The 27,926-nt window shown below is 62.9% G+C and overlaps 1 protein-coding gene across 1 annotated transcript in view; it reads right to left on the bottom strand.

Annotated features, from left to right (window-relative positions):
• Positions 1–314: 314 nt before the first annotated feature.
• MIDEAS (mitotic deacetylase associated SANT domain protein) overlaps positions 315–27,926 on the bottom strand; it is a 41,562-nt gene continuing 13,950 nt past the window's right edge. Inside the window, exons 2-13 of the mRNA XM_029058627.1 lie at positions 14,235–15,653; positions 11,139–11,453; positions 8,563–8,908; positions 7,391–7,457; positions 5,808–5,950; positions 5,594–5,697; positions 5,377–5,452; positions 5,173–5,261; positions 4,490–4,639; positions 3,553–3,747; positions 1,736–1,929; positions 315–1,255 (exon numbers count right to left, since the gene is read on the bottom strand). Coding sequence (XP_028914460.1) covers positions 1,015–1,255; positions 1,736–1,929; positions 3,553–3,747; positions 4,490–4,639; positions 5,173–5,261; positions 5,377–5,452; positions 5,594–5,697; positions 5,808–5,950; positions 7,391–7,457; positions 8,563–8,908; positions 11,139–11,453; positions 14,235–15,491 — 3,177 coding nt within the window. The 5' untranslated portion in view covers positions 15,492–15,653 and the 3' untranslated portion in view covers positions 315–1,014. The remainder of the gene's footprint in view (positions 1,256–1,735; positions 1,930–3,552; positions 3,748–4,489; positions 4,640–5,172; positions 5,262–5,376; positions 5,453–5,593; positions 5,698–5,807; positions 5,951–7,390; positions 7,458–8,562; positions 8,909–11,138; positions 11,454–14,234; positions 15,654–27,926) is intronic.

Below are 27,926 nucleotides of genomic sequence, written 5' to 3' on the forward strand. Positions count from 1 at the left end.
GCATTTCACCTCGAGTCAGGAGATCCAAAACTCTCTCGTCCCCCGGGGGGGAGGAAGGCGAGATCTCCTCCGACATCCGCAGAAAGGTCGTAGCGCCTTGGAAGGCCTCATTTGGCCTCAGTCAGTCAGGGGGGTCTGGGAGTCAGGAGGTCACGGGTTCCAATCCCGGCTCCACCACCTGTCCGCTGTGTGGCCCTGGGCCAGTCACCTGACCTCTCTGGGCCTCGGTGACCGCATCTGGAAAATGGGGATGAAGACTGTGAAGCCCCCAACTGGGACCCTGTCCGACCTGATGAGCGTGGATCTACCCCAGCGCTTAGTCCAGTGCCTGGCACATAGTGAGCGCCTAACAGATACCATACCAAAAAAAACCCCAAAAAACAACAAAATTTAGCTCGCTCCACCCTGAGGCTCTGAAACCGGGGGCCCGGGGGTGGTGTTTTCGTGGAAAACTCATTTTGGGTCCTGAATCTAAACAATAATGATCATAGTAACAACGTGCTACCTATGTGCCAAGCGCTGTTTTAAGCGCCGGGGTGGATGCGAGCTCATCGGGTTGGACACGAACGCCCATCTTCCAGATCACAAGCTCGTCGTGGGCGGGGAACGCGTCTGCCTCCTGTTGTACTGTCCTCTCCTAAACGCTTCATACGGTGCTCTGCACCCAGTGAGCGCTCAGTAAATACCACCGATCGACGGGGCTGCGGGGTGAGCTCGTCCCGGGCGGGGAAGGCGTCTACCGACAGGGCCGAGTACGGAGATCCCGTACACGGTAAGCGCTCAGCGAATCCCAGGCTGACTGACCGGCGGTCTCCTCCGGACCCCGGCGAACCCTGTTCCGGCGGCTTTTACAAATAAGAGCCGGTTGGGTTATCCCCCTCCCGGCCCCCCGGAGCCCACTCCCTAAAATCCGACCGGTTCCGTTGCCTTCCCGACGCCGTCGGGGTAGGCGGGAGGGAGGGGAGGCGAGGGGAGCGGGGGAGAAGCGACCCCCCGCAAGCGCTCACCCCCTCGCTAGGGCCCGCCGTCCTCGTCGGAGCCGCCGTCGGGGCTTGCGCTCTCGCTGCTGCCGTCGCCGCCGTCCCGTGGCTGCCGGGAGTGGGCGACGGCCATCGCCGCCTCCTCCTCCTCCTCCTCCTCTTCCTCCCCCTCCTCCTCCTCCTCCTCCTCCTTCAGCTTCAACGCGGCCGCCTTCTTCTCCTGCTCGGCGTGGCTCTTCATGTGGGCGCTACGGCTCTTCACTTTGAAGAACACCCTGCGGGAGGGCACGTGCCGGCAATAACGAGAGCATGAGCGGAGCGCTCGCGACGCGTCCGGCGCCGGCCTGAACACGGGCGGAGAGTCCAGTCGGGCGGTCCCCGTCCCGCCCGGGGCGCGTCGCGAGGCCGTGGGCTCTAATCCCGGCTCCGCCCCTTGTCTGCTGGGCGACCTCGGGCGGGTGCCTTCGCCCCTCTGACGACGGGGATCGAGAGCGTGCGCCCCCCGGGGCGACGGGGGACCGCGTCCGGCTTGACCTGTCCAACTTGATCGAACGGGATCCCCCGCCCCCTCGGCGCTCAGTACGGTGCCCGGCACGCGGCAGGCGCTCTCCGGACACCGTCGTCATGAACTAAACGCCGGACGGGGCCCCGAGGGCCGGGGGGCGGCCTCCCGAATGGACCGAGAGGGGCGGGACGTGGGGGCGAGGGGAGGGGGATCCGGGCCGCGCCGCCCGCCCCCGCCGCGGGGCTCTCACCTGCCGCACTTTTTACAGGGGAAGGTGTTCTCCTGGTTGTGGGTCTTCCCGAGGGGCTCGGCGGGCTTCCTCTCCGTGAAAGGCAGGGTCCGGCGGGACTTGACGGCCCCGGCTCGGAGCTTCTCCGCGGCGCGGTCGCCCGCCGGCCCGGGCCCGTTGGGCTCGTGGCCGCGCGGGACGCAGACGTCGCGGACCTGGAGGGGGAACGATAAGACAGATCAGAAGGATGACCGTGGTACTCGTTAAGCGCTCGATCTGCAATAATGTTGGTGTCTGTTAAGCGCTTACTATGTGCCGAGCACTGTTCTAAGCGCCGGGGTGGATACCAGCCGATCGGGTTGTCCCACGCGGGGCTCACAGTTCTTAATCCCCACTTTACCGGTGAGGTCACCGAGACACAGAGAATAATGACGATAACGATGATGGCGTTAAGCGCTTACTATGCGCCAGGCACTGTTCTACGCGCTGGGGGTGGATACAAGCTAATCGGGTTGTCCCGCGTGGGGCTCGCATTCCTTAATCCCCTTTGTACAGACACAGAGAATAATAATACTAATGACATCTGTTAACCGCTTACTACGTGCTAAGCACTGGGGCGGATACGAGGTATTCCGGTTGTCCCACGTGGGGCTCCCAGTCCTTAATCCCCATTTTTACAGACCTGAGTGAAGCGACTGGCCCGAGGTCACGCAGCCGACAAGCGGCGGAGCCGGGATTAGAACCCACGTCCTCTGACTCCCAAACCCGGGCTTGGGCAGATCAGGTGAGCCCCAGAGGGGCCAACCCGGGCCACCCGCCTCCACGGCTCGAGCTCGGGCTGTTTGGCCCGACCGCCCTTCCAGACCGTAAGCTCGCCGTGGGCGGGGAATGCGTCACTCGTTCGTTCGGTCGGGTGGCTTAAGCGCCTACTCTGTGCAGAGCACTGTACTAAGCGCTTGGGAGAGTCCGAAACGACGACAAACAGCGACGTTCCCGGCCCAGGACGAGCTCGCGGTCTAGAGGGGAGGAGACAGAAATCAGGCAGAAATCAACAGAAATCAATAAATGGCCGATGTGGACCTAAGTGGCGTGGGGCCGGGATGGGGGGAAGAGCAAAGGGAGGAAGTCGGGACGACGCAGAAGGGAGTGGGAGATGAGGAAAAATGGAAAAAAAAATGAGTATTTTTTTTTTTACGGTATTCGTTACGTGCCACCCACTGTCGGAAGTCCTAATAATGGTATTTGTTAAGCGCTTCCTCTGTGCCGGGCACCGCTGTAAGCACTGGGGTGGCTTTGGAGTCCGAGGTCACGGGTTTGAATCCCGGCTCGGCCGCGGGTCAGCTGTGTGACTCGGGGCAGGTCACTTAACTTCTCGGTGCCCCGGTTACCTCATCTGTAAAACGGGGATCGAGACCGTGAGCCCCACGTGGGACGACCCGATTCCCCTGGGTCTACCCCAGCGCTGAGAACGGTGCCCGGCACATAGTAAGCGCTTAACAAATACAGCGTTATTACAAGCAAATCGGGTTGGGCCCGGGCCCCGTCCCGCATAGGGCTCGCGGTCCGCATCCCCATTTTGCGGAGCAGAGAACCGAGGCCCGGAGAAGCGAAGCGACTTGTCCGAGGCCACACGGCAGACGGGCGGCGGAGCCGGGGCCCCGTGGCGCCCGGGCCCGGGCTCTCGCCAGTGGGCCGCACCGTTCCCTCGCGCGGTTCCCGGCCGCTCTTCCTCCGCGAGGAGGTTCGGCCCCGGCCCCGGCCCCCGGAGCCCCCCGAGCTGAGGCGGGCCGCGCGTCCGGGGTTGGGGGGGGGGGGGGGGCGGGAGCGTGGGCACTCACCGCCTCGCCAGCCTGGAGCGCCTGTGAGGCCCTGCACGCGGCGGCCCGGCGGCTCCGCTCCGGCGCTTCCTCCTCCTCTTCCTTCTCCTCCTCCTCCACCTCCTCCGCCGGGGAGGCCTCCTTCCTGGCCTCCCTCCGCGCCGGCCTCGGGGCCTCTCTCCGGGCCGGGGGGACCCGGGAGAACCTCTGGGAATTCTGGGAGGGACGGAGGTGGACCGGAACGGAGGTCGGTGAGGCGGGGGAAGGACCGGACCGCCCCCCAAATCCGGCCCGACACCCGGGACCCCCTAGTCCGAACCCCGCCGTGGGCAGGGAACTCTCTTTATCCTTCTGTTGTCCTCTCCCAAGCGCTCGGTACAGTGTTCCGCACGCAAGGAGTGCTCAATAAATACGACTAACACCCCCTGAGCCCTGGGTCCCCGGCCCTGGTGGCATTCGCGTGCTTAATAATAACAACAGTCACGACTGTGGTGTCTGTTAAGCGCTTACTCCGTGCCAGACACTGTACTGAGCGCTGGGGTGGTCACAACCGAACCGGACCGGGCAGTCCCCGTCCCGCACGGGGCTCGCGGTCTCACTCCCCGTTCTCCCGATGAGGTAACTGAGGCCCAGAGAAGTGAAGTTTCTTGCCCAAGGACACGCAGCAGACGAGTGGTGGGGCCGGGATCGATCGATCAGTCAATCGATGGTATTTAATGAGCGCTTACTGTGTGCGCAGCACTGTCCCAGGCGCTTGAGAGAGGCCAACGCAACAGAGCTGGCAGACCCCTTCCCTGCCAACAGTGAATCGATCGGTGGTATTTACTGAGCGCTTATCGTGTCCCCTCTCGGGAGTGGAAGTTGGAAGACACGTCGGAAGACATGTTCCCTGCCCGCCACGAATTGAGCGAGGGGTATTTACTGAGCGCACGCAGGGGGCGGCGGGAAAGGGAGTCACCTTGATGTTCACTTCCGCTTCTTCCTGCTGGGTCTTCTCCTCGGCGGTCTCGACGTCCCCAAAGGTCAAGGTGCCGTTGCGCCCGATTTTCACCTGCTTCTTGTAGGTGTAGTAGAATTCCACGCACTGGGCCACCGTCTTGGTCTGGATCTGGAGAATGATGATGAGGACGGCAGCTGTCGAGAGCTTACTCTGTGCCAGACACCGTCCCGAGCGCCGAGGATGATCGGGTTGGACGCCGTCCCTTGTCCCCCGTGGGGCTCCCAGCCTTCGTCCCCATTTGGCAGATGAGGGAACTGAGGGTTCGGAGAAGTTGAGTGACCCGCCCCAAGTGACAGGGCTGAAGAGCGGCAGAACTGGGATCAGAACCCACTCCCAAGCCCGGGCTCTCTCCACTGAGCCACGCCACTTCTCCGGCGCTTCGCGGAGCTGCCCCAACGCGCCGAGCGCTCAGTGAATACCACCGACCGCTGGATCGACTGAGGTGTCAAGAGCTGGGATCCGAACCAGATCTGTGCTCTCCACCCACTGGGCCTCACCGCTTCTCTCCTTTCCTTTGGTGGGAGCCCCCGCCCGCACCCCCGAGGCTCCGTCTCAGCTCGGTTCCCCCGGGCTGCGCCCGGAGCCCCCCCCCCTCGCCGGACGTCCCCCGGGGTCCCCCGGCCTCGTCCCCCGGGCCTCACCAGCTTCTGCACCAGGAAGAAATCCTTCTTGTAGATGGCGATGCCCTTGTTGAAGAGCTTCTTCTCGGCCGACCGCCACCGGTCCGAGCCTGTGGGAGGGGCGGGCGCGGGTCAGGCCCGGAGGAGCCAACGGGGCCGGGGCGGCGGCCCCCGGGGGGCTTCTCCGGCCGCCGTGCCCACCCTCCTGCCCGCCCCGCGGCCCACCTGTGTAGTGATAGTCCGCCAGCGGGTGGTCGGGCGGCCGGAGCGGGTGCCGCAGCAGCAGCTTGGTCAGCGTCGCCTGGGCGAGGAGAGGGGGGCGGGAGGGGTGACCGCCGGGCCGGACTCACGCCGGGCCGCCCCTCCCCTTCGCCCCTCTCCGCCCGGCGTGGGGGAACCGGGCGCCCCGGGGAGGGGAGGGCCGCCGCTGCGGGAGGCTCACCAGGATGTCGCCGCGGGCTTCGTGCAGGCAGTGGAGCGCCAGCTCCTGGTTGGTGCCCGCCCCGGGGAAGATGCTCGAACAGGCCGCCGTCAGCAGGTCTTCAACTGCGACACGGGGACGGCCCGCTTTCACACCCGCCGCCTCCTCCCTCCCTCCCTCCCGGCCGGCCCCCTGCCCCCGGCCCTCCCCCCGGGCCCCCCCGCCGGAAGCTCACCTCGCCCCCGGCTCTCCCCGACGGCCCCCGGGCCCTCCCAGGGCCGCCACACCAGCTGGGCCTTGTGTTCGTCCGCGGCCGCCAGGGTCCGGTCCCGCAGCGGGGGGATTTCGGCTTGGAAGCGGGACCCCACGTTGATCCGGCTGCGACGTGAGAACCGTCGTCAGGGTGCGGGTTGGGCGCTCCCCGCGTGCCGGGCGGGCGGAGGGCGGGCGAGGGGGGCGGGGAGGGAAGGGAGCGGGACGGGAACGCGTCTCTTTACCGTCGCGCTGCTCTCTCCCAAGCGCTCAGGACGGCGTCCCGCGCCCGGGAAGCGCTCGATAGACGGGATTGAACGAACGAATGAGTCGCGCCCCTCGGCCCCGGCTTCGGCCCCCCGACGGAGACCCTCGGCGGGGCCCCCTGTGACGCCGCCGCCGCCGACCGTCAGGCGCCGACTCTTCGGCCGTATTTACTGAGCTCTTCCTGCGTGCGGAGCACCGTACGAAGCGCTCGGAAAGTACGGTCCGGCAACGAACGGAGACGATCCCGACCCGACCGCGGGCTCAAATGTGCCAGGCACCGTTCTAAGCGTGGGGGCAGACAGAAGATAGTCGGGTTGGCCCCAGTCCCCGTTCCACACGGGGCTCGCGGTCTTCCATCCCCGTTTTCCAGAGGCCCGAAGAAGCCAGGTGACTCGCCACCCAGCAGACGAGGGGCGGAGCCGGGATTGGAACCCGCGACCTTCTGACTCCCAGGCCCGGGCTCTAGCCGCTAGGCCACGCCGCTTCTCCTCTCCCCTCCTTGGCCGGGGGAGGGTTGGACATAACCAGCCGGGAACACCCCTCCCGCCTCTCCCTCCTGCGTCGCTCTTCCACTCGGACCCGAATCCCTGAAGCTCCCGAAAGTCACCCCGCCCTCGGCCTCGCGGCATTCACACGTGGCCCGGTGGGCGCAACCCGGGCCCGGGTGTCAGAAGGAGCCGGGTTCTAATCCCGGCCCCGCCGCTCCTCCGCTGGGCGACCTCGGGCCGGTCACTTCACGTCTCCGGGCCTCGGTCCCCCTCATCCGGAAAACGGGGATCGAGGCCGTGAGCCCCACGTGGGACGGGGACTGGGGCCGACCCGATCCGCCCGGATCCGCCCCGGCGCTCAGTACGGAGCCTGGCGCGGAGTGAGCACTTGACAGATGCCGTCGTCGTTATCGTCGTTAGGATATTCTCTGGGCCTCGGTTCCCTCACCTGTAGAACGGGGGTTCGATCCCTGTTCTCCCTCCTGCTTGGACCGCGAGCCTCAGGCGGGCCGGGGGACTGTGTCCCGCTTGAGTAACCGGTTGGCCCCTACCCCAGCGCTCACAGCGGTGTCTGACACACGGTCAGCGCCCGAACGGATGCGGTTACAAAGCAAAAGAAGGAGGCCCGCGGCGGCTCAGACGCCCCCTCGTCGCCTCCGGGGGTTCTCCGGCCCGGGCGGCGCCGAGGAATTCCACCCGGTCGGGACGGAGCGGGACGACGGGGGCCCGTCCCCGGAATCGCCCCCAGCTCCCGCTGCTTCCCTGCTAGACCCGGGGTCCCGGGGGGCGGGCGACCGACGCGGGTACGTACGGTTCGATGCTGACCGGGGTGGCCTCCCCCATCACGGAGAGGACGGGAGGCGTGACCTCCGCGCTGTCTGCAAGGCAAACGCCACGGTGGGTGAGCGGCGCGCCCCCGCCGAGAGGGTCCGCCCCTCGCCTCCCCCCGGGCTCAGTCCCCCCGGGGCCCTCCACGGCCGAGAGGAAGCAGCGTGGCCCGGGGGCCGGAGCCCGGGCGTCAGAGGGTCCCGGCTACACTTCTCTGGACCTCATCCGGAAAATGGGGACTGAGCCCGGGAGCCCCACGTGGGACGGGGCCTGGGTCCAACCTGATCAGCTTGGATCTCAGCCCGGCGTTCAGTACAGTGCCCGGGAGTGCTGGACAGACAGCATGACCTGGTCGGCTTGTAGCCGGTCCAAGTAGTAGGCGTTTAACAGATACCACGATTATGACGACGATTACCCGGAGAGTGCTTAACAGATAGCGTCACCCGGTCCGCTAACCAACCAGGCGCTCAGAACGGTGCCTGACACATAGTAAGCGCTTAGCGGATACCACTGTCATTCTGGTTAGCATTAAATACCGGAAGCGCCAACGAAAACGCCCCTCCCTGACCGGTAACAAGGATAACGGTGATATCTGTTAGCGTTCTCGTCCGTCCGTCTCCCCCGATCGGACCGTGAGCCCGTCGACGGGCAGGGATCGTCTCCACCTGTTGCCGAACTGTCCGTTCCAGGCGCTCGGTCCGGTGCTCTGCGCAGAGTGAGCGCTCAGCAAATACGACAGACTGAATAGCTGTTAAGCGCTTACCCCGTGCCAGGCACCGCGCCGAGCACCGGGGTGGAAAGGAGCGAATCGGGTCGGGCGCAGACGCTCGTCCCCCGTGGGGCTTCGCGGTCTCCCTTCCCGTTTTCCGGATGAGGTCGGCGAGAAGTGAGGCGACCGGTCCGAGGTCGCCCGGCCGACGAGGGGCGGAGCCGGGATCAGAACCCGGGACCTTGCGACTCCCGGGCCCACGCCGCTTCTCGATCCATTCCTGGTTAAGCGCCGTAGCGGGGCCCCCACTGGGACCTCAGCTCCGGGGAAGACCCGCCCCCGGCCCCCCTCCTCCTTCCCCGCCGGGGACCCCCAGGCTCAGCCGCGGGCCCGGGGGGAGCGCGGGACGGCGCCGGCCCTCCGCCCGCCCGCCCCGGGGCACTCACTGGAGCGGAGCAGGGTGCGGTGGGCGCTCTTGGGCGTGCCGGGCGGCGGGGCGGGCAGCCCGCCGGCGGACAGGATGGCGTTGAAGTAGAGGCCGGAGCCCTCGCGCACGGGGCTGAGGATGGGCGGGGGGGTGTAAGGCGGCAGCTCCAGGCTGCGGTCGGCGGGGTGGTCCGCCAGGCGGACCGGAGACCGCAGGTGGCTCTGGTAGGGGGTGATGTTGGAGTAGACCGGAGGGGCGATGAAGGTGCCCGCCTTCGGGGGGATGAAGAGGGGCTCGGGCCGGGGCCGCTGCTTCGGCTTCCGGGCCGAGGCGTCCCCTTCTCCCTTCGGGTCGGCGTCCCCGGCCTGCGGGTGGGCGACAGATCAACGGCTTGTCTTCCCCGCCCTCCGGGCCGCCAGCCCCTCGTCGCAGCCGTCCGTACGCCCTCGCCCGAGCGCTTAGGACGGTGCCCCGCGCGCGGGAAGCGCGCGACACGTCCGATGGAAGAAATGCAGTTCCTCCCGTAAACGGTCGTGGACGTATCGGAAATCTACTTATATTAACGTCCGTCTTCCCCTCCAGACCGGAAGCTCGCTGTGGGCAGGGAACGTGCCTGCTTATTGTTACATCGCCCTCTCCCAAGCGCTCGGTACAGTGCTCTGCACACGGCGAGCGCTCAGTAAATACGACCGAACCAATACGGGTGGGACTGGCTTCTTGCCCTCTGACCCGCGTGGGAGACCTTCCTCTCTCTGCGGTGAAGCCCCAGGCCGAGGGTGGTCACTTCTTCCTCCCGACAGGAGGGCTCAGAGAGGCAGGGCATCCGGACACGAAGCCGTGCGGCCTAGTGGGTGGAGCCCGGGCCCGGGAGTCGGCAGGACCCGGGTTCTAATCCCGGGTCCGCTATTCTTGTCTGCCGTGGGACCTCGAGCGAGTCACCTGGCTTCTCCGGGCACCTCGTCTGGAAAGCGGCGGTTAGGACCGGGAGCCCCCCGTGGGACGGGGACTGTGTCCGATGGGATTAGCAAGGATCTACCCCGGCGCTTAGAACGGTGCCTGGCACGTAGTAAGCGCCTAAATAACATGGAAAAAAAAAACCCCAAATTCTCTCTGGACTCAGTCCCGTCCCTCCCCCCCCCATCTAAAAAATGCCCGTTCTCCCTCTTATTTAAACCGGGAGCCCCGTGCGGGACAGGGACCGTATCGGACCTTATCGCCTCAACCTAACCCGGTGCTTATTTCAGTGCTCGGCCCATCGTAAGTGCTTAACAAATATCCCCGTTATGATTATTAATCAATGTACTAGAAGCTTAATGGCTCTCGGACTGACATCGAGGCCCCTCTCTAGCCTAACATCACCGACACCTAAACGGCCCAGCACCTCACAGATACGTCGGATCTGCCAGCCAACCAGAGCAGAGCCTCGATGGGTGGCCTTTCCTCTTCTGTAAAAAAGTATTCGTTGAGAGTCTGCCAAGCGCCGGGCGCTGTGCGAAGCGCCGGGGTAGAAACAAGCTAATGAGACCGGACACAGTCCCTGGCGCACGCGGGGCTCGCCGTCTTCATCCCCGCCGTACGGGTGACGTGACTTGCCCAGGGTCACCCAGCTGGTTCCAATCCCAGCTCCTCCAGGACTCCCAGGGCGGCGCTGCTTCTTGCTTCCCCCTTGCCCCAGGCCGGACTTTAAGGTGCCCGGGCGGCCGCCGAGCCTACGGCCAGCCGCCCAGCGCGCCCAGGAAGGGGGCTGTGGGCCCCCCTCGCCACGTAATGGCTGGAGAGGCTGGCAGGTGGGCTGGGGAGACCCGCCTCGCCCCACCGTTGGCTTTAAAGCCGTCCATCCCCTCGCCCCCTTCTACTTCACCTCGCCGCTCTCCTACCCCGACCCAGCCCGCACGCTCCGCCCCTCTCGCGCCAACCCTCTCGTGGCCGATCCCCCGGCCCGCGTCCCGCCTCTGGCCTGGAACGCCCTCCCTCCTCAAATCCCTCCCTCTCCCCAGTTTCAAAACCTTATCCGAGGCCCGTCTCCTCCTCCTCAGCCCCCCATTCCTCTTCTCCCGCTCCCTTCCGCGTCGCCCCGTCTCGCTCCCTTCAGTCATCCCCCATCGCAGCCCCACGTTCGGATCTATCATTTCTTCCTTTCTATACACGTCTGTCTCCCCCTCTAGACCGTCAGCTCGTTGAAGGCAGGGAACGTGTCCGTTTATTGTTGTACTGGACTCTCCCGAGCGCTCAGCCCGGGGCTCTGCACACCGTAAGAAATCTATAAATGTGAGTGACCGTAAGCTCGCTGTGGACAGGGAATGTGCCTGTTTAGTGTCCTCACCCAAGCAGTCAGTACACGGGGAGCGCTCGATAAATCCGATCGACTGACTGACCGTAAGCTTGTTGTGGGCAGGGAACGTCTCTGTTCTCTGGTCCTCGCCCAAGCGGTCAGCACAGTGCTCTAAACACACGGTACGCACTCAGGAAATATCCCCGACTGACCGACCCTAAGTCTGCTGTGGGCAGGGAACGCGTCTGCTCAATTGTCCTCCCCCAAGCGCTAAGCGGTCCAGTGCTCTGCCCACGGTAGGTGCTCAGTAAATACAGACTGACCTGGGCGGGCGGCTCGGCCGCCACGTTGCGGTTGGACCTCCTGCGGGTGACGATGACGGACGGCTTGCAGTCGGCGGGTCCCCGCTCGGCCGCGGGGACGTGGGGCAGCTTGCCCTCTCCGGCCGGCGCGTCCCGGGCCCCCTCCTGCGGGTCCGCCCGGTACACGGGCACGGAGACGGGGATGACGAGGGGCACCAGCCCGCTGTCTTCCCGGGCCCTCTTGGGCGGCGTGGGGGACCCGGCGAACTCCACCACGCTCTGGGCGGCCACCGACGCCACCACGCTCTTCCGCTTCCCCTCGGCGGGGTCTTCATCCTGCGGGCGAGACGGCGGAACTCGGCCCGAGGGTCGGGGCGACGGAGGGGCTGAGGCGACAGGCTGCCCGCGGGACCGCGCTCATCCATCGGGGGATGGTATTTACTGGGCGCCTTCTATGCGCAGAGCGCCGCACTAAGCGCTTGGGAGAGGACGACGCAGCCGCTTATCCGGCTCCTAAACTCTCCACCTGATTACGGTGGAAGGGCTTCTCAAACGAGTTCAGTTCAGGTCTCCCCGCTCCTCAAGGAGCTCCAGGGGTTGCCCGTCCAACTCCGTATCCGACGGAAACTCCTCGCCGTCGGCTATAAAGCCACCTCCTTGCCCCCTTCGACCTGACGGCTCCCTCCACTTATCTCCCCACCTCCCTCCTCACGGTTCCTCTCCGAGCTCCTCGAGCCGGCCGTCCACACCCGCCGGCTCCAATTCCTCTCCTCCGATTCTCTCCCCGACCCCCCTCCGATCCGGCTTGCGTCCCCTCGGCTCCGCGGGAACCGCCCTCTCAGAGGTCGCCGACGACCTCCTCCCCGCCGAATCCAACGGCCTCTACTCCGCCCCGATCCTCCTCGACCTCTCGGCTGCCCGACACCTTCGACCACCCCCTTCTCCTGGAAACGTTCTCCAACCTAGGCTTCGCTGACACCGTCCTCGCTCGATTCTCCTCCTGTCCCTCTGGCTGCTCATTCTCAGTTTCCTTCGCGGGCTCCTCCTCTGCCTCCCACCCCCTGCCCGTCCCCTTCTTTTCTCCGCCTACACCCACTCCCCCGCAGAACTCGTTCACTCGCGTGGCTTCGACTGCCACCTCTCTGCGGACGATTCCCCAATCTCCCTCTCCGGCCCCGATCTCTCTCCCTCTCTGCAGTCTCGCGTCTCCTCCTGTCTTCGGGACGGCTCCGCTTAGATGTCCTACCGTCGCCGCAAACTTTACACGTCTAAAACCGGGTTCCCCATCTTTCCGCCCAAACCCTGTCCTCCCCCTGACTTTCCCGTCACCGTAGACGGCACCACCGTCCTTCCCGTCTCACAAGCCTGCGACCTTGGCGTTATCCTTGACTCCTCTCTCTGTCCTTCGACCCACGTAATCAACTCATCACCAAATCCCGTCAGTTTGACCTTCACGACATTGCCAAAATCTGTCCTTTCCTCTCCATCCAAAGTACTACCTCGTTAATCCGGTCGCTCACCCTTATCCTGCCTCGACTGCTGTGTCGGCCTCCTCGCTGACCTCCGGGCCTCCCGTCTCTCCCCGCTCCAGTCCGTACTTCACTCTGCCTCCCGGATCATTTCTCGGCAAAAACATTCAGCGCGTGTCTCCCCCCTCCTCAAGAACCTCCAGTGGTTTGCCCGTCCACCACCGCATCAGACAGAACTCCTCCTCGGCGGCTTTGAAGTCCTCCATCCCCTTGCCCCCTTCTACCTCGTTTCGCTGCTCTCCTACTTCGGCCCAGCCCACGCGCTTCGCTCCACTGTACCTTGACCTCGTCTATCTCGCCGCCGACCGCTCACCCGCGTCCCGCCTCTGGCCCGGACCGCCCTCCCTCCTCGTATCCGACGGACACTGACTCTCCCCCGCCTCAAAGCCTTAACCATGGCCCATCTCCTCCGAGAGGCCTCAGCCCGCTCTTCCTTTTCTTCAACTCCCCTCTGCGTCGCCCCGACTCGCTCCCTTTATTCACCCATTGATGTACAGATCTGTAATTAATTTATTTCTATTCACGTCTCTCTCCCCCCCTCTAGACCGCCGGCTCGCTGTGGGCAGGGAATACGTCCGCGATATGGCTGTATCTGCTCTTTCAAGTGCTTAATACAGTGCTCCGCACCCGGTGAGCGCTCGATACGTACGGCCGAACGACCGCCTCACCTCGCCACTCTCCCACTCCGGCCCAACCCGCACCCTCGGCTCCTCCGACGATGATGCCGACGGCATCGGATAAGGGCTTACTCCGTGCCGGGCGCTGTTCTAATCGCTGGGGGTAGATAGAGGGTGATCGAGTCGTCCCACGTGGGGCTCACAACAGGCTCAATCCCCACTTGACGGATGAGGACACCGAGGCTCAGAGAAGTGAGGCCACACAGCAGACAAGTGGCGGAGCCCCCATCGGAACCCGTGACCTTCCGACTCCCAGGCCCGGGCTCTAGCCGCTACGCCCATTCCGCGTCCCGGTGGGAGAAGCCAATCCCGGGTGGACGGTGAGGGTTCCCCAACCCCCCCCCCCCGGCAAACTCCCCGGCCCCCAGACCCAGCCCGGCCCGCCCCTCTTGGATCTCGGGCAGGAGAGGGCGCGGAGGGGAGAACTCTTCTTATCGCCTCCACCCGCCCGCCGGCTACCCGCCCCGAGCTGCGGCCGCCCGGGACGACGCCAAGCTGCGGAGCCGGGGCCCGTTACGGGAGGAGGACGGCGGGCCGCCGGCCCCCCAGGGCCCGGAGTCGCCCCGAGGCCGGAGGCTTCTCCGGGCACTACATAACGGTAATGATAACGGCGATGATATAAACGTGACGGCGGGGGCGTCCGTCAAGCCGGACGCCGTCCCGAGCGCCGGGGTGGTGAGGAGCGAATCCGGTTTGGAGACGGTCCCCGTCCCACGTGGGGCTCACAGCCCCAGACCCCGTTTTCCCGATGAGGCGGCTGAGGGTCCGAGCGGTTTAGCGACCGGCCCAAGGTGACCCGGCGGAGCCGGGCTGGGACGCCAGGGTCCTTCGGCCTCCCGGTCCCGGGCCCCGCCCGCCTCTCGCGCGGCGGGGCGACCTCCCCGCCCCCCCCCCCCCCCGCACCTCCTCACCTGGCGGTCCTGGAGCGAGGCCAGTTCCACGGCCTTCTGGGCCAGGGTGAGCAGGTTGGCTTCCTGAGAGCCCCGCCGCCGCTGCCGCGTGCTCTGGATGACGCCCCCCCTCACCAGCGGCCCGGGGTCCCCGGGCCTCCGGGCCCCGTCCGCCGCCGGGAACTCCCTCTCCCGCCCGTTCTGGGCCGGGCCGGTCCCCCACCTCGGCTCCGGCCGCGGGGGAGGGCAGACGGCCCTCTGGAGAGCCGGGCCCTCGGGGTAGGGCGGGCAGGGCGGGCCGGGGAGGCCCGGGGGCCCGGGCGGCCAGCGCTGAGGGAACGGGTCTCCGCCGGGCGGGAGCGGCCCGGGCCGGAGGGCGGGGCCGTCGGCCACGGTGGGCGGCGGGGGGACCCCCTCTTTGGAGAGGCGGCGGGAGCGGCGCGGGAAGGGGGCCTGAGGTAGGACGGACGGCTGGACGGGGGCCTGGATGAGGGCACTGAGCAGCTCCTGGTTGAGCTCGCGGGCGGAGGAGAAGGCCCGGGGGGGTCCCGCCGGCCCCAGGGGGGCCGCCGGCCGGAGGACGTAGTCGGGCGGGGGCCGGGGCGGCGGCCGGGGGTACAGGTTCTCGAAGAGCTGCAGCTGAGGGAGGGCCGGCTGCTTCTGCGGCTGAGGGGGGAAGGAGGGCCCGGGGGCCAGGCCGGGGGCGGAGGGCGCCTGCCGGAACACGTGGCGGGTCATCTGGCTGCCGAAGGCCAGCTGGAAGGGCTGGAGGGGCAGCGACTGGCCGGGCGACTTCTTGGGCGGCGGGTGGAAGGCGTCGAGCCGGGCCGCGTCACCGTAGCGAGCCCGCGGGACCGCCCCCGCCTTCTCCGGGCCCGGCCCGGGGGGCTCGGGGGCGCCGGGGAAGGCCGGGCCCCCCGCCCCGCCGGGAACGTGCCCCTTCTGGCCCCCGTAGACGGCCAGGCCGTGGTTCCACAGGCCCGCCTGCCAGGCCGCGTCGCCCCTGTCGGGCATCCGGCCCGCGGCCGGGTTCTGCCACCTGAGGGGGTCTGCCCGCTCCTGGGCGCCGTAGACCACCGAGCTGAGCAGGGCCAGGCTCCCGGGGGGCAGCTCGGCCCCCTGGGCGGCGGGCCCGGCGCCCCCGGCCCCGTAGTACTGCCCTTCCTTCGGCGGCCCCGGCTGCTCCTCCCTGCCCGGGGCCGCGTCCCGCTCCCCGAAGAACGAGATGCGCTTGCCCGTCCTCTTGCCGGAAGCCTTGGGCTGGGCCTGCAGGCTCATGGCGGGGGGTCCGGGCCCGCTGGGCCCGGGTGGGCGCCGGAGGGCCGGGCCAGAGGACGGCGAGCCCGCTCCGGCTCGCCGAGGAGGGAGCCGCCCCTCTTCGGTCCGCTCGGACCCCTCAGATCATGGTCCCCGGGTCACGTGAGGCGTGGACGTTGGCACCTGCAACGGAGAGGCGAAAGGTCAGCGTGGGTGGGTGGGTGGGGGGGTCCCAGGTGCCCCCGTCGACCCGGACGGGCCCCATCCTGTGCCTGGGTCACCTCAGCACTGACTCCCCGAGACTAGGCCCTCCCCCTCCTTTTTTAAATTTTCTTTTTTTACCGCCCTCGTTCACTCACTCGGTCGTCTCGAGAAGCGGCGTGGCCTACCGGCAGGAGCCCGGGCTTGGGAGTCGGGGGCCGTGGGTTCTAATCCCGGCTCCGCCGCCTGTCTACCGTGGGACCCTGGGCGGGCCACTTCGCTTCTCTGGGCCTCGGTTCCCTCATCTGTAAAACGGGGATTAGGTCTGTGAGCCCCGTGTGGGAGTGGGACCGCGTCCCACCTGATTATCTTGTATCTACCCCAGAGTTTAGAACTGAGCTTGGCACAGAATAGGCACTTACCAAATACCACACTATTATTATTATTTTCATTGGGCGCTGACTGTGTGCACAGCACCGTACTCTAGACCGTCAGCTCGCTGTGGGCAGGGAATGTGCCCGTTTCTTGTTCTCCTGTCCTCTCCCGGGCGCTCAGTACGGTGCCCTGCACACGGTAAGCGCCCAGTAAATACGACTGAGTGATTGAAGGAATGAATACCAAGCGCTTGGGACAGTGAACTGGGAAAATACACAGAGCCGTTCCCTCCCCGCGGGGTAAGCGCTTACTATGTCCCAGGCACTGTACTAAGTACTGAGGAAGATACGAGCTTATCCCGCTGGGCACAGACCTTGTCCCACATGGGACTCAGAATCTTAATCCCCATTTTACAGAGGAGGGAACTGAAGCCCGGAGATGTGAAGCGAATGGTCCGGGGTCACGCAGCAGACAAGGGGCGGAGCCGGGATCAGAACCCGGGTCCTTCTGACTCCCGGGCCTGCGCTGCCTCTCCTTCGGGCCTGGCTTCCACGCAGACCTCCTAATGTAAGCTCGCTGTGGGCAGGGAACAGGTCTACCAACTCTGTTGTCTGGTACTCTCCCCGGCGCTTCGAACGGTGCCCGGCACAGAGAGAGCGCTCAGTAAATACCACAGATTGGCCGATTGTGTTCAGGTCCGGCCGGGAGGGGCCCAGACCGCCGACAACCATTTCTCACGGGCCCAGAGCGACGCAGGGCCGGATCTACCCCCTCCCCCTAGAGTCGGGGTCCTCTCGTCTGAGCCAGGGGTTGGGGGGGGGGGGGGGGTCTAAGCTCGCTGTGGGCGCGGAAGGTGTCTATTTATTGTTCTAATTATGGAAGAAATTCCATCTTTACATGCGATTGGATAGATGTATCTGAGTATCACAGCTGGCAGGAGCTCGATAAAGACGCCTGAATGAACCAACGGCCCGCTTCACCTGAGCAGATGACGGGGTGTGGAGAGGCCAGCCTGGGCATCGTGGCTCACATCTCCCCCGCTCCGTGACCGAGGCCCTGCCGGCCTTTCACTTTCACACTCCTCCGCTCTCGGCCCCTGCTTTCCATCTTTCCTCACTTCCTCCCTCGAGGGGCCGCAGTCGCCGCCGGTGAAGAGTCGGCACGGTCCCCGCCCCGGCCCCGAATTCCTCTCCTCCCCGAACACGGGGGCTTCCTGCCCCTCCGACCCACACCACGGGGGAGAGTCGGACCCGCAGGCCACCGTTCTTCAGGAGCCACGAGCGGCCGGGGGCTAGAAACGACGACGACGGTATCTGTTGACGCGTTACTATGTGCCGAGCCCTGTTCTAAGCGCTGGGGTAGAGGCGAGGTCGTCAGGTTGTCCCACGTGAGGCTCTCAGTCCCCATTTTACAGAGGAGGGAAGGGAGGCCCAGGGCGGTGAGGTGACCTGCCCCAGGTGGCACAGCAGACGAGCCGTTTAGAACCCTCGTCCTCCGACTCCCGGGCCCGGGCTCTTGCCACCGGGCCGCCCGGCCCCCTCCCCTTCCACCACGCTCACGTGAATATTCGGCGCCAGAGCCGAGACGCCAGAGAAAACACCCAGGACGGTTGCCCAGAATGTCACGCGCCCCTCCCCAGGAGAAAGAGCGGGAGAGACAGGGAGACGAGCCCGAGGAGGGGACAGGCAGGAAGGGCGAGGGCTCGGAAGGGATGGGCTCATCTGACCGTCCGGCTCGTAGGACGGTCCCGTCGTCGGGGAGGGCCGCTGGGGGGGAAGGGCGCGGAGTGCTCGGGTTCTCTCCCCAGGCCTTTCCCCACGGCCCCCCGTGCACACCCGCACACAGACCCGGCCCCCGCACACACACCTGTGGTCTGCCGCGGCCTCTCTCACAGACGGTGCTTTTCTAGGCCCGGATTCTCCGTGAAGGTGCTAGGGTTTACGGGGCGCGGGCACGACCCTGTCCCTCCTCTGCAGCTGAGGGTCCGGGCCCCGGCCGAAGAGAAGGGGGCGGGTGGGAGGAGGCTCGGACCCGTCCAGCTTGAGCCAGCAGCGCCGGTCTCTCCCCGTCGGGCCACGCTCGGCTTCCTTGCTAGGCGGGCGGCTAAACCGTGGGCCCGCAGCTCGGGGGAGATCTGAGTCACTTCCTTCACACCCTCCCCCCCTCAACTAACTCCCCATTCGGGGTGGGGTCCCCCCCCCCCCCTCGGCCGGGGGCTTCCTCCTCCTCTGGGGCCGAGGCCCAGGAAGGACAGAAGGCCCTCCTTCCGGAGAGGGTCCCGGCCGGGGTTCGGGGGGCCGGCCTCGGGGGGCATCGCCGAACCCCCTCCCCGTCTCCGGTCCCCCGTCGTCCCCACCCCCGGCCGGGGTCGGGACCGTGGGGGCCCCCAGCTTTCGGTGAGAGGGCCTGCCGGATCCTCGAACACGTGGGGCGAAAGGAAACCCGCAGCCGCACTGCAAACCATCGGCTCCTTCGGCTGTTTTCTTCCCTTTCCTCCTCTCTTCCTCGCCCCAGAGTGTCGGCCCCTCGCCGCGCTTCCCTCCGCCGCCCCGCCTCGCCCCGGGACCGTCGCCCCCGGCAATCCCCGTCCACCGGCACAAGCTCCGGTCAGGGACCACCCCCCTTCGTGGCTGCGGAGCTGGGGTTTGCCGGGGGGAGGAAAATGAAGACGGAAGTGGTGGAGAGCACTTTCTCTGGGGGAGAGAGCAATCCTGTGGAGGAATAAAGTGCGTGAGAGGAGAGAGAGCAGGCAGGAGTGTGCGTGCAAAAGAGGTGAGAGAGAAAGGCGCTGTGCGTGCAAAAAAGGTGAGAGAGAAAGACGGCGTGTGTGTGCAAAAGAGGTGAGAGAGAGGTAGTGTGCGTGCAGAAGAGGTGAGAGCAGCACTAATGGAGGGGAGAGAAGCAGCGGGGCCTAAGGGGCAGAGCCCGGGCCTGGGAGTCGGAAGGCCCTGGGTTCTAATCCTGTCTGCTCTGTGGCCTTGGGCGAAGCTCTTCACTTCTCTGGGCCTCAGTTCCCTCGTCTGTCGAAAGGGGATGAAGACTCTGAGCCCTGTGTGGGACGTGGACTGCGTCCAACCTGACTAGCTTGTACCTACCCCAGCGCTCAGTCCCGGGCCCGGCACAGAGTAAGAGCTTAACAAAAGCCATAAAAAAAAAAAAAAAGGCAAAGAAGAGCACCGTATTAAGCGCTTGGGAGATCAGGTCGGACCCAGTCCCCGTCCCACAGAGGCCTCGCGGTCTTCATCCCTATTTTACAGAGGAGGGAGCTGAGCCCAGAATAATCAAGTGACTCGCCCAAGGCCACACACCGCGGACGAAAGAAGGAGCCGGGGTTGGAACCCGGGTCTCTCCGACTCCCAGGCCCGGGCTCTGTCTGCTAGGCCACTGCTTCTTCGACGGCTGGATCCCGCGAGGAGGCGGAGGGGGTCTCTACCTGGTTGCCCCCAGACCCATGATGACATCCCACTCTCCAGATGCCCCTCCATCACCCCCCTATTCCAGCCCAGACCCCTCTCCCCGCACCGAGGTCCCCACCCAAGGGGCACAACGTCCTGGCTCTGGCCAAGTAACCTGGGGATGCACGTGGAATAGACTAAAATAACCGTGGTATTTCTTAAGCGCTTACTACGTGCCGGGCTCTGTTCTAGGCGCCGGGGCGAATACAAGCAAATCGGGTTGGACGCAATTCCCGCCCCACCTGGGGCTCACAGTCTCAATCGCCCCTTCACAGATGAGACACAGAGACGAGAAGTGACTTTCCCAAGGTGTCACGGCAGACAAGCGGCGGAGCCGGGACCGGAACCCATGACCTTCTGACTCCCAGGCCCGGGCTCTGTCCCCTACGCCGTGCCGCTTCTTATTGCTAATATATAATTGAAAGATAGGTAGGTAAGTGCGGTGGGGTTGGGGCGGATATCAAACGGCCAAAGGTCGCCGATGGAAGCGCGGAGACGACGCGGAAGGGGGAGTCGGTCGGGGGAAAGGGAGATTAATCGGGGAAGGCCTCTTGGAGGAGTCGTGACCTTAATGATGCTTTGAAGGCGGACGGAGCGGTGGTCTGGCGTAGATAGAGGGGGGAGGGAGTTCCAGGCTTATGGGGGAGGACGTAAAGGGAAAGGGGTCGGCGGCGAGACAGACCAGATCCATCAATGGAATTTATTGAGCACTTACTGTGTGCAGAGCATTGGACTAAGCCCTTGGGAGAGGACGACACGACAGGGTTGGCAGACACACGTTTCCTGCTCAGGGATGGACTTTAACCTGAGTGCTTTAACTCTGCCCTCTCCTCTGGCCGGCAGGATTATTCCTCCATCCTTATTGCCACCCATGCCCGTCGCTCCCGTCGGTTGTCCCAGGCGTTTCGCTCCCTCCTCGGGCCCCCCGTCTCCCGCCCCTAACGACCTGGCTGATTAGATTCTGGAGAAAACGGACACCATCGGGCGTCCCCAAGGCCCTCCCGCCCCTTCTTCGACTCTCCCATCCTGCCCAGCGGTATCTCTAGAGGGGATCTCCCGTCTCCTCTCAAAATCCACCCGCGCATCCGACCCCATTCCTCTGCACTTTATCAAAACACTCGTCCCCTCCCTTCTTCCCTCCCTAATAGCCACCTTCAACCCATCACTCTCCAGCGGCTTCTTCCCCACTGCTTTCAAACATGCCCACGTCTCCCCTACCCTTAGGAAAATCCCCCCTCGGCCCCACGGCTCCCTCACCCCATCTCCCTACCGTTCCTCTCCAAACTCCTTGAGCCAGCCGTCTACACCCGCCGCCTCAACTTCCTCTCCTCCAGTTCTCTCCTTGACCCCCTCCGATCTGGCTTCCGACCCCTTCGCTCCACTCTCCGAGGTGACCTCCTCCTCGCCAACGGCCTCTACTCCACCCTAATCCTCCTCGGGGTTCAGCTGCCTTCGGCGCTACGGACCAGCCCCTTCTCCTGGAAACGTTCTCCAACCTGGGCTTCGCTGACGCCCGTCCTCTCCCGGTTCTCCTCCTGGCTCTCCGGCCGCTCGCTCTCGCTCTCTTTCGTGGGCTCCTCGGCTTCTCACCCCTGACTTTGGGAGTCCCTCAAGGTTCAGTTCTGGGTCCCCTTCTGTTCTCCACCTTCACCCGCTCCCTTGGAGAACTCATTCGCTCCCATGGCTTCAACTACCCCCTCTATGTGGACGATTCCCAAATCTACGTCCCCAGCTACTCTCTTTCCCTCTCTGCAGTCTCGCATTTCCTCCTCCCTTCAAGACAGCTCTTCTCGGATGTCCTCCCGTCACCTCAAGCCTCACACGTCCAAAACGGAACTCCTCATCCCCCCCTTCCAAACCCTGCCTCTGGCTTTCCCATCACCGTGGACGGCACCACCGTCCTTCCCGTCGCTCAAGCCCGTTTCTACGGAAACGTTCAGGCCGTGCTTCCCCGCTCCTCCAGAAACTCCAGCGGTTGCCCATCCACCTCCGCGTCAAATGGAAACTCCTCTTGGTTGCTTTCAAAGCCGTCCATCCCCTCGTCCCCTACCTCACCTCGCTGCTCACTTATTCCAGCTGCGCTCCTCTCATGCCAACTTTCTCACCGCGCCTCGATCTCATCTATCTCACCGCCGACCCCTCGCCCACATCCTCCCTCTGGCCCGGAACATATCCGACAGACCGCGACTCTCCCCCGCTTCGAAGCCTTATCCTTCCTTATCCATCTCCTCCGGGAGGCCTTCCCTGACTAAGCCCCCTTTCCCTCTTCTCCCACTCCCTTCGGCGTCGCCCCGACTTGCTCCCTTTAACCGTCCACCCCCTCTCGCTCCACGGCACTTACGTCCCTATCTGTCATTTCGTTCATTCAACAGTATTTCTCGAGCGCTTACGTTTATTTCTATTAATTATCTGTCTCCCCCCCCCCTACACCGTAAGCTCCTGGTGGGCAGGAATGTGTCTGTTCGGCGTTCTCTTGTCCTCTCCCAAGCTCACAGCGGAGTGCCGTGCCCACGGTAAGCACTCAATAAATACGACCGAACGAATATCGTTCGTACTTCGGGTGAGCGCTGACGATGCGTTCTAAGCACTGGGATTGACACGGGTTATCAGGTCGGACACAGTCCCCCTCCCACGCGGGGCTCGCAGGAAGAACGGGAATTGAATCCCCATTTTACAGGGGAGGAAACCGAGGCCCAGAGCGGTGAATTAACTCACCTGTGCTCACCCGGCGAGGAACTGGCGGAGCCGGGATCAGAACCCAGGTCCCCTGACTCCCAGGCCCGGGGCTCTTTCCGCTAGGCCACACCGCTTCTCAAAGTGGGAAGTTCCAAACCAAAAGCGTGGGCATCGTGTGTGAAACACAGACGTTCCCTACCCGGACTGCTTTCCCGGCCTAGTGGCTACAGCCCGGGGCCTGGGAGACGGAAGGACCTGGGTTCTAATCCCGGCTCCGCCCCTTGTCCGCTGCGCGGCCTTGGACAAGTCACTTCACTCCTCAGCAACGTCGTCTGTAAGATGGGGGTGGAGACCGTGAGCCCCACGTAGGGCAGACACCGTGTCCGACCCGATTTGCCTTCATCCACCCCGGCGCTTGGGACGGTGCCTGGCACGTAGTAAGCGTTTAACAAATAACCCTCCCCCCGAGGGAGGGTGGCTGGCTGGTTATTCCAGGGTGTTTTCGCGGGACTGGGCGAGGGCACGGTCTTAGGTTGCCCCCAGATAGCTCGAACTCTCGCCTGGCGGCGACCCAGCCATCCTTCTAGCCGGAGCGAAGCTGGGAGAGCGTCTGGAAACCAGCCACCCACCCAGCCGCACAAAGGGGCGTCTCGCCAGCGGCTCCGTCCCCGCGGCCCCAGCCGAGGGAGACAGACAGCTCAAGCAGCGAAGAGGACAAGCAGTGTGGCCTGATGGGTAGAGCACGGGCCTGGGAGGCGGGAGGACCCGGGTTCGAATCCCGGCTCCGCCACCCGTCTGCCGGGCGCCGTTGGCCAAGCCGTGCCACTTCTCTGGGCGTCTGTGCCCCTCGCCGGTAGAACGGGGATGACGACTGTGTCCCACCCGATTAGCCTGTGTCCACCCCAGCGCTTAGTACGGGGCCTGGCACGTAGTAAGCGCCTTACAAACCAAAGAGTCACTTCACTTCTCTGGGCCTCCGGGCCTCCGTCCTCTCACCTGCGAAATGGGGATCAAGACGGTGACGTGGAGTGGGTCCAACCTGATGAGCCCTTAGTTCGGTGCCTGGAACATAGTAAGCGCTCAAATGCCATAAAGAAAAGTCACGTATCTCCTCTGTGTCACCGTTCCTTCACCTGGAACTTGGGGATTAAGACTGTGGGCTTCTGGGAGTCAGAGGGTCATGGGTTCTAATCCCGGCTCCATCACCCGTCTGCTGGGTGACCTTGGGCAAGTCACTTCGCTTCTCTGGGCCTCAGTTCCCACATCTGAAAAACGGGGATTGAGACGGTGAGCCCCACGTGGGACAGGGACTGTGCCCAACCCGATGTGCCTGTAGCCACCCCAGCGCTCCGGACAGCGCCTGGCACACAGTAAGCGCTTACACACACCGTAATTATTATTATTATAATATAGGACGGGGACCGCGTCCGACCCGATTAGCGTCTATCTACCCCAGCGCTTAATACGCTGCCCGGCGCAAAGTAAGGGCTTAAATACCCCCAGAAAGCAGGGGTGAGGAGGGGGGTTCGCCCTTGCCACGGCACTGCGGGACCCTGCCTCAGCTCGGGCGGAGGGCGGGAGGCGGAGGGACCGTGGGAGGCTATCTGAATCCGTGCAACTTGGAAGATGAAAAGCGTTGCAAGGGGATAAAGGTTGCTCTGACTCATTTCACTGACCTGGTTAGAGGGGTGACCGACCCGGACGACTTTGACTTGACAAGTAAAAGCACACAGGGGTTGTTTCCGGCACTCCACATTCACATTCGCCTGCCACCTGAAGACAGTCTTTTTTTTCTTTCCTTCTTTCTCTTTCCTCCATTTCTTTCCTTCTTCTCCTTCTCCCTTCCTTCCCTCCCTCCTTCCTTCCTCTTTCCCCCCTCCCTCCCTTCCTTTCTCTTTCCCTCGCCCTCCCTTCCTTCCTTCCTCTTTCTCTCCCCGCCCCTTAGCTGCCGAACACATTTATTTTAAAACTGGGTGTTCGATTTCCCTTCCTCTCAGGCTCCTTTCTTTGGGCAGGTCACTTGGCCTCTCCGGGCCTCGGTTTCCTCATCTGCAGAATGGGGAGCCAATCCCCCGCTCTCCCTCCTCCTCGGACTGGGAGTCCCATGTCCGGCCTGATTACCTTGTATCTGCCCCAGCGCTCTGTACAGTGCTTGACAGAATAATAATAATGACGGTAATGAGAATAACTGTGGTATCTGTTAAGTACTTACTACGTGCCAGGCACTGTGGAGGACAGAGACAAACTGGGTTGGATGCAGTCCCCGTCCCACGTGGGGCTCACCGTCTCAATCCCCATTTTCTCCAGGAGGCGCCCGAGGCCCAGAGAAGTGAAGTGACTTGTCCGAGGTCACACAGCAGACGAGTGACGGGGTGGGATTAGGAACCCACATACGAAGAGCTGAACAAATACCACGATCATTATGATGACGACTATTAGTAGGACGCCGCTTCTCTCTCAGCAGGTGTGGAATAAAGTAGACTGTGAAAACTGTGAGTACACTGGATATTCGCCCCAGCCCCAACCCCACGGCGTTATGTACATATCTCTAAATTCTATATTATAAATGACCTATTTATTCACATTCATGTCCGTTTCCCCGCCTAGACTGTAAGCTCGTTATGGGCAGGGAACGGGTCTGCTAAGTCTGTTGTGTGGTAATAATAATAATAATTGCGATATTTAAGTGCTTGCGTTGTGCCAGGCCCTGGACTGAGTGCTGGCGTGGATACGAGCGCTCAGTACAGTGCTCTGCACAGAGCGAGCGCTCAGTAGATACCATTCGACGATCCATCGAGGGGCGATGACCAAAGCCGGTGGTTCCCCGCCCCCCACAAGAATCAGAGCCCCGCGCGGACCCCCGGGCCCCAGAACGTCCCCCGCAGGGGAAGAGGAGCCAAGTCAAGATGTAATTCGAGCACCCATTCATTCAATTGTATTCATTGAGCGCTTGCTGCGTGCAGAGCACTGTACTAAGCGCTTGGGAGAGGACAATACAGCAATAAATCCTCTTGCCAAATCCCTAAGCGGGTTCCTTGAGTTTCTAAAGGAACCGTGTCAGGATCCCGCCTTGGTTTTGGTGTGTTTTTTTTTAATTTATCTTTGCTATTTGTTAAGCTCTTATTATGTGCCAGGCACTATAACAATGATAATAATAAGAATAATAATAATGGGATATGTTACGTGCCTACTATGGGCCAGGCACGATTCTTTCATTCATTCATTCATTCAATCAATCGTATTTACTGAGTGCTTACTGTGTGCAGAGCACTGTACTAAGCCCTTGAAATGTTCAATTCGGCAACAGATCATAATAGTAATAATAATAATGGAATATCTTAAGCACTTACTACGTGCCAGGCACTGTTCTAGGCGCTGGGTAATCAGGTCGGACACAGTCCCTGCCCCACGTGGGGCTCACAGTCTTGATCCCCAGTTTCCAGATGAGGGAACTGAGGCCCAGAGCAGTGAAGCGCCTTGCCAGAGGTCACCCAGCAGAGAAGCAGCGGAGCTGAGATTAATAATAAGAATAATAATGTTGGTATTTGTTAAGCGCTTATTACGTGCAGAGCACCGTTCTAAGCGCTGGGGTAGATAGAGAGTAATGAAGTTGTCCCACGTGAGGCTCACAGTCACAATCTGCGTCCAACCTGATTGTCTTATATCTTCTACAGGGCCTGGAACATAATAAGCGCTTAGCAAATGCCATAAAAAACACCCAAAAGATTTTAAAAAGCCGATGTTTGGGGCAGAGGAGGTAGCTGAGGTGAACTCTTGAGGGGGTGAGGGGAGATGGGGAGGGAGGCTGAGGAAAGAATGGGGGGTGGGGGAAAGGCTTCATCACTGGAAGAAGGTGTCGTGAGCAAGGAATTTGTCCACCTACTCCATCGTATTGTCCTCTCCTCAGCGCTTAGTATAGCGTTAATAATAATAATGTTGGTATTTGTTAAGCGCTTACTATGTGCAGAGCACTGTTCTAAGCGCTGGGGTAGACACAAGGGAATCAGGTTGTCCCACGTGGGGCTCACGGTCTTAATCCCCATTTTACAGATGAGGTAACTGAGGCACAGAGAAGTTAAGTGACTTCTGCACACAGTAAGCGTTCAAGTCCTTTCCGAGTGCTTAGTACAGTGCTCCGACCACGGTAAGCGCCCAATAAATAAGACCGAATGAACGCATGACATTCACTGACGATGATGGAGTCGGCACGGCTAGACCGGAAGCCCATTGTGGGCAGGGAATGTGACTGTTGTGTTGTCTCGTCCTCTCCCCAGTGCTTAGTACAGTGCTCCGCACACAGGAAGCGCTCAATAAATACGACTGACTGGCTGACCGTCTGGGAAGGTGAGCCCGCAGAGGGCGCCCGGAGAGGCCTTCCGAGCTCCCCTCGGGGGCCGGGTCCCGCCAATTCCCGGCGCCGGGAGGGTGATTCCCGGAACCTCTTCCTCCGGGGGCCGGACCGGGAAAGGCTGGGGATTCCCGGCTCGGAGGGGCCGGGGGCTTGTGCGGGGGTGTGGGTGTCGGGGGAAAGAGGTCAGTGTGTATTGGGGGGTAGTTTACGTGTATGGGAGTGTGGGAGTGTGTGTCAGGAAGGAGTTGTGTACATGCCTGGGTGTGTTTGTGTGGAAATGGGACTTTGTGTGTGTCCGTGTGTGACGTGAGAGAGACTGGGAGAGGGTGAGAGAGACTGAGACTCTGAGTCAGTAAGAGAGAGACTGAGAGACTCTGAGAGATGGTGACGAGAGACTAGGAGAGACTGAGACAGGGATGAGAGACTACGGAGGGAGAGAGACTGAGAGGCTAGGAGAGAGATGAGAGGTGGTGATGAGAGACTATGAGAGACAGAGAGTGGATGAGAGACTGTGAGAGACGAGAGACTATGATAGAGACACTGCGAGGGGATAAAGGAGAGACTGAGAGAGACACTGCAAGAGACGGACTGTGAGAGAAACTGGGAGACACAGAGATTGAGAGAAACCGAGAGAGACTGAGAGACTATGAGAGAGAGACTGAGAGTGGATGAGAGACGGTGAGAGATGAGAGACTATGACAGAGACACTGCGAGGGGATAAGGAGAGACTGAGAGAGACACTGTGAGAGAAACTGGGAGACACGGAGATTGAGAGAAACTGAGAGAGACTGAGAGACTATGAGAGAGATGGTGATGAGAGACTAGAAGAGAGAGACTGAGAGTGGATGAGAGACTGTGAGAGATGAGAGACTATGACAGAGACACTGCGAGGGGATAAGGAGAGACTTAGAGAGACACTGCAAGAGACAGACTGTGAGAGAAACTGGGAGACACAGAGATTGAGAGAAACTGAGAGAGACTGAGAGACTACGAGAGAGAGATGGTGATGAGAGAGAGACAAGAGACTAAGAGAGAGACTGCAAGGGGATAAAGGAGAGACTGAGAGAGATGCTGTGAGAGACAGAGAGACTGTGAGAGCATTAGAGAGATAAGAGACTGTGAGAGAAACTGTGAGATTGAGAGTGAAGGACTGTGATAGACTGAGAGAGACTGTGAGAGGAGACACACTGCGAGAGGCACTGCGAGAGAAACTGTCAGAGACAGACCCTGAGAGAGGAAACAGAGACTGTGAGAGATACTGAGAGACAGAGACTGAGAGAGAACCTGTGAGAGAGACTGAGAGAAACTGTGAGAGAGACAGAGACAGAGAGAGACTTGAGAGAAACTGAGAGACAGAGACTGAGAGAAACTGAGGCAGAGTATGAGACAGAGATTGAG

Source organism: Ornithorhynchus anatinus, chromosome 1 (assembly GCF_004115215.2).
Source record: "Ornithorhynchus anatinus isolate Pmale09 chromosome 1, mOrnAna1.pri.v4, whole genome shotgun sequence".
Taxonomy (NCBI): Eukaryota; Metazoa; Chordata; class Mammalia; order Monotremata; family Ornithorhynchidae; genus Ornithorhynchus; species Ornithorhynchus anatinus.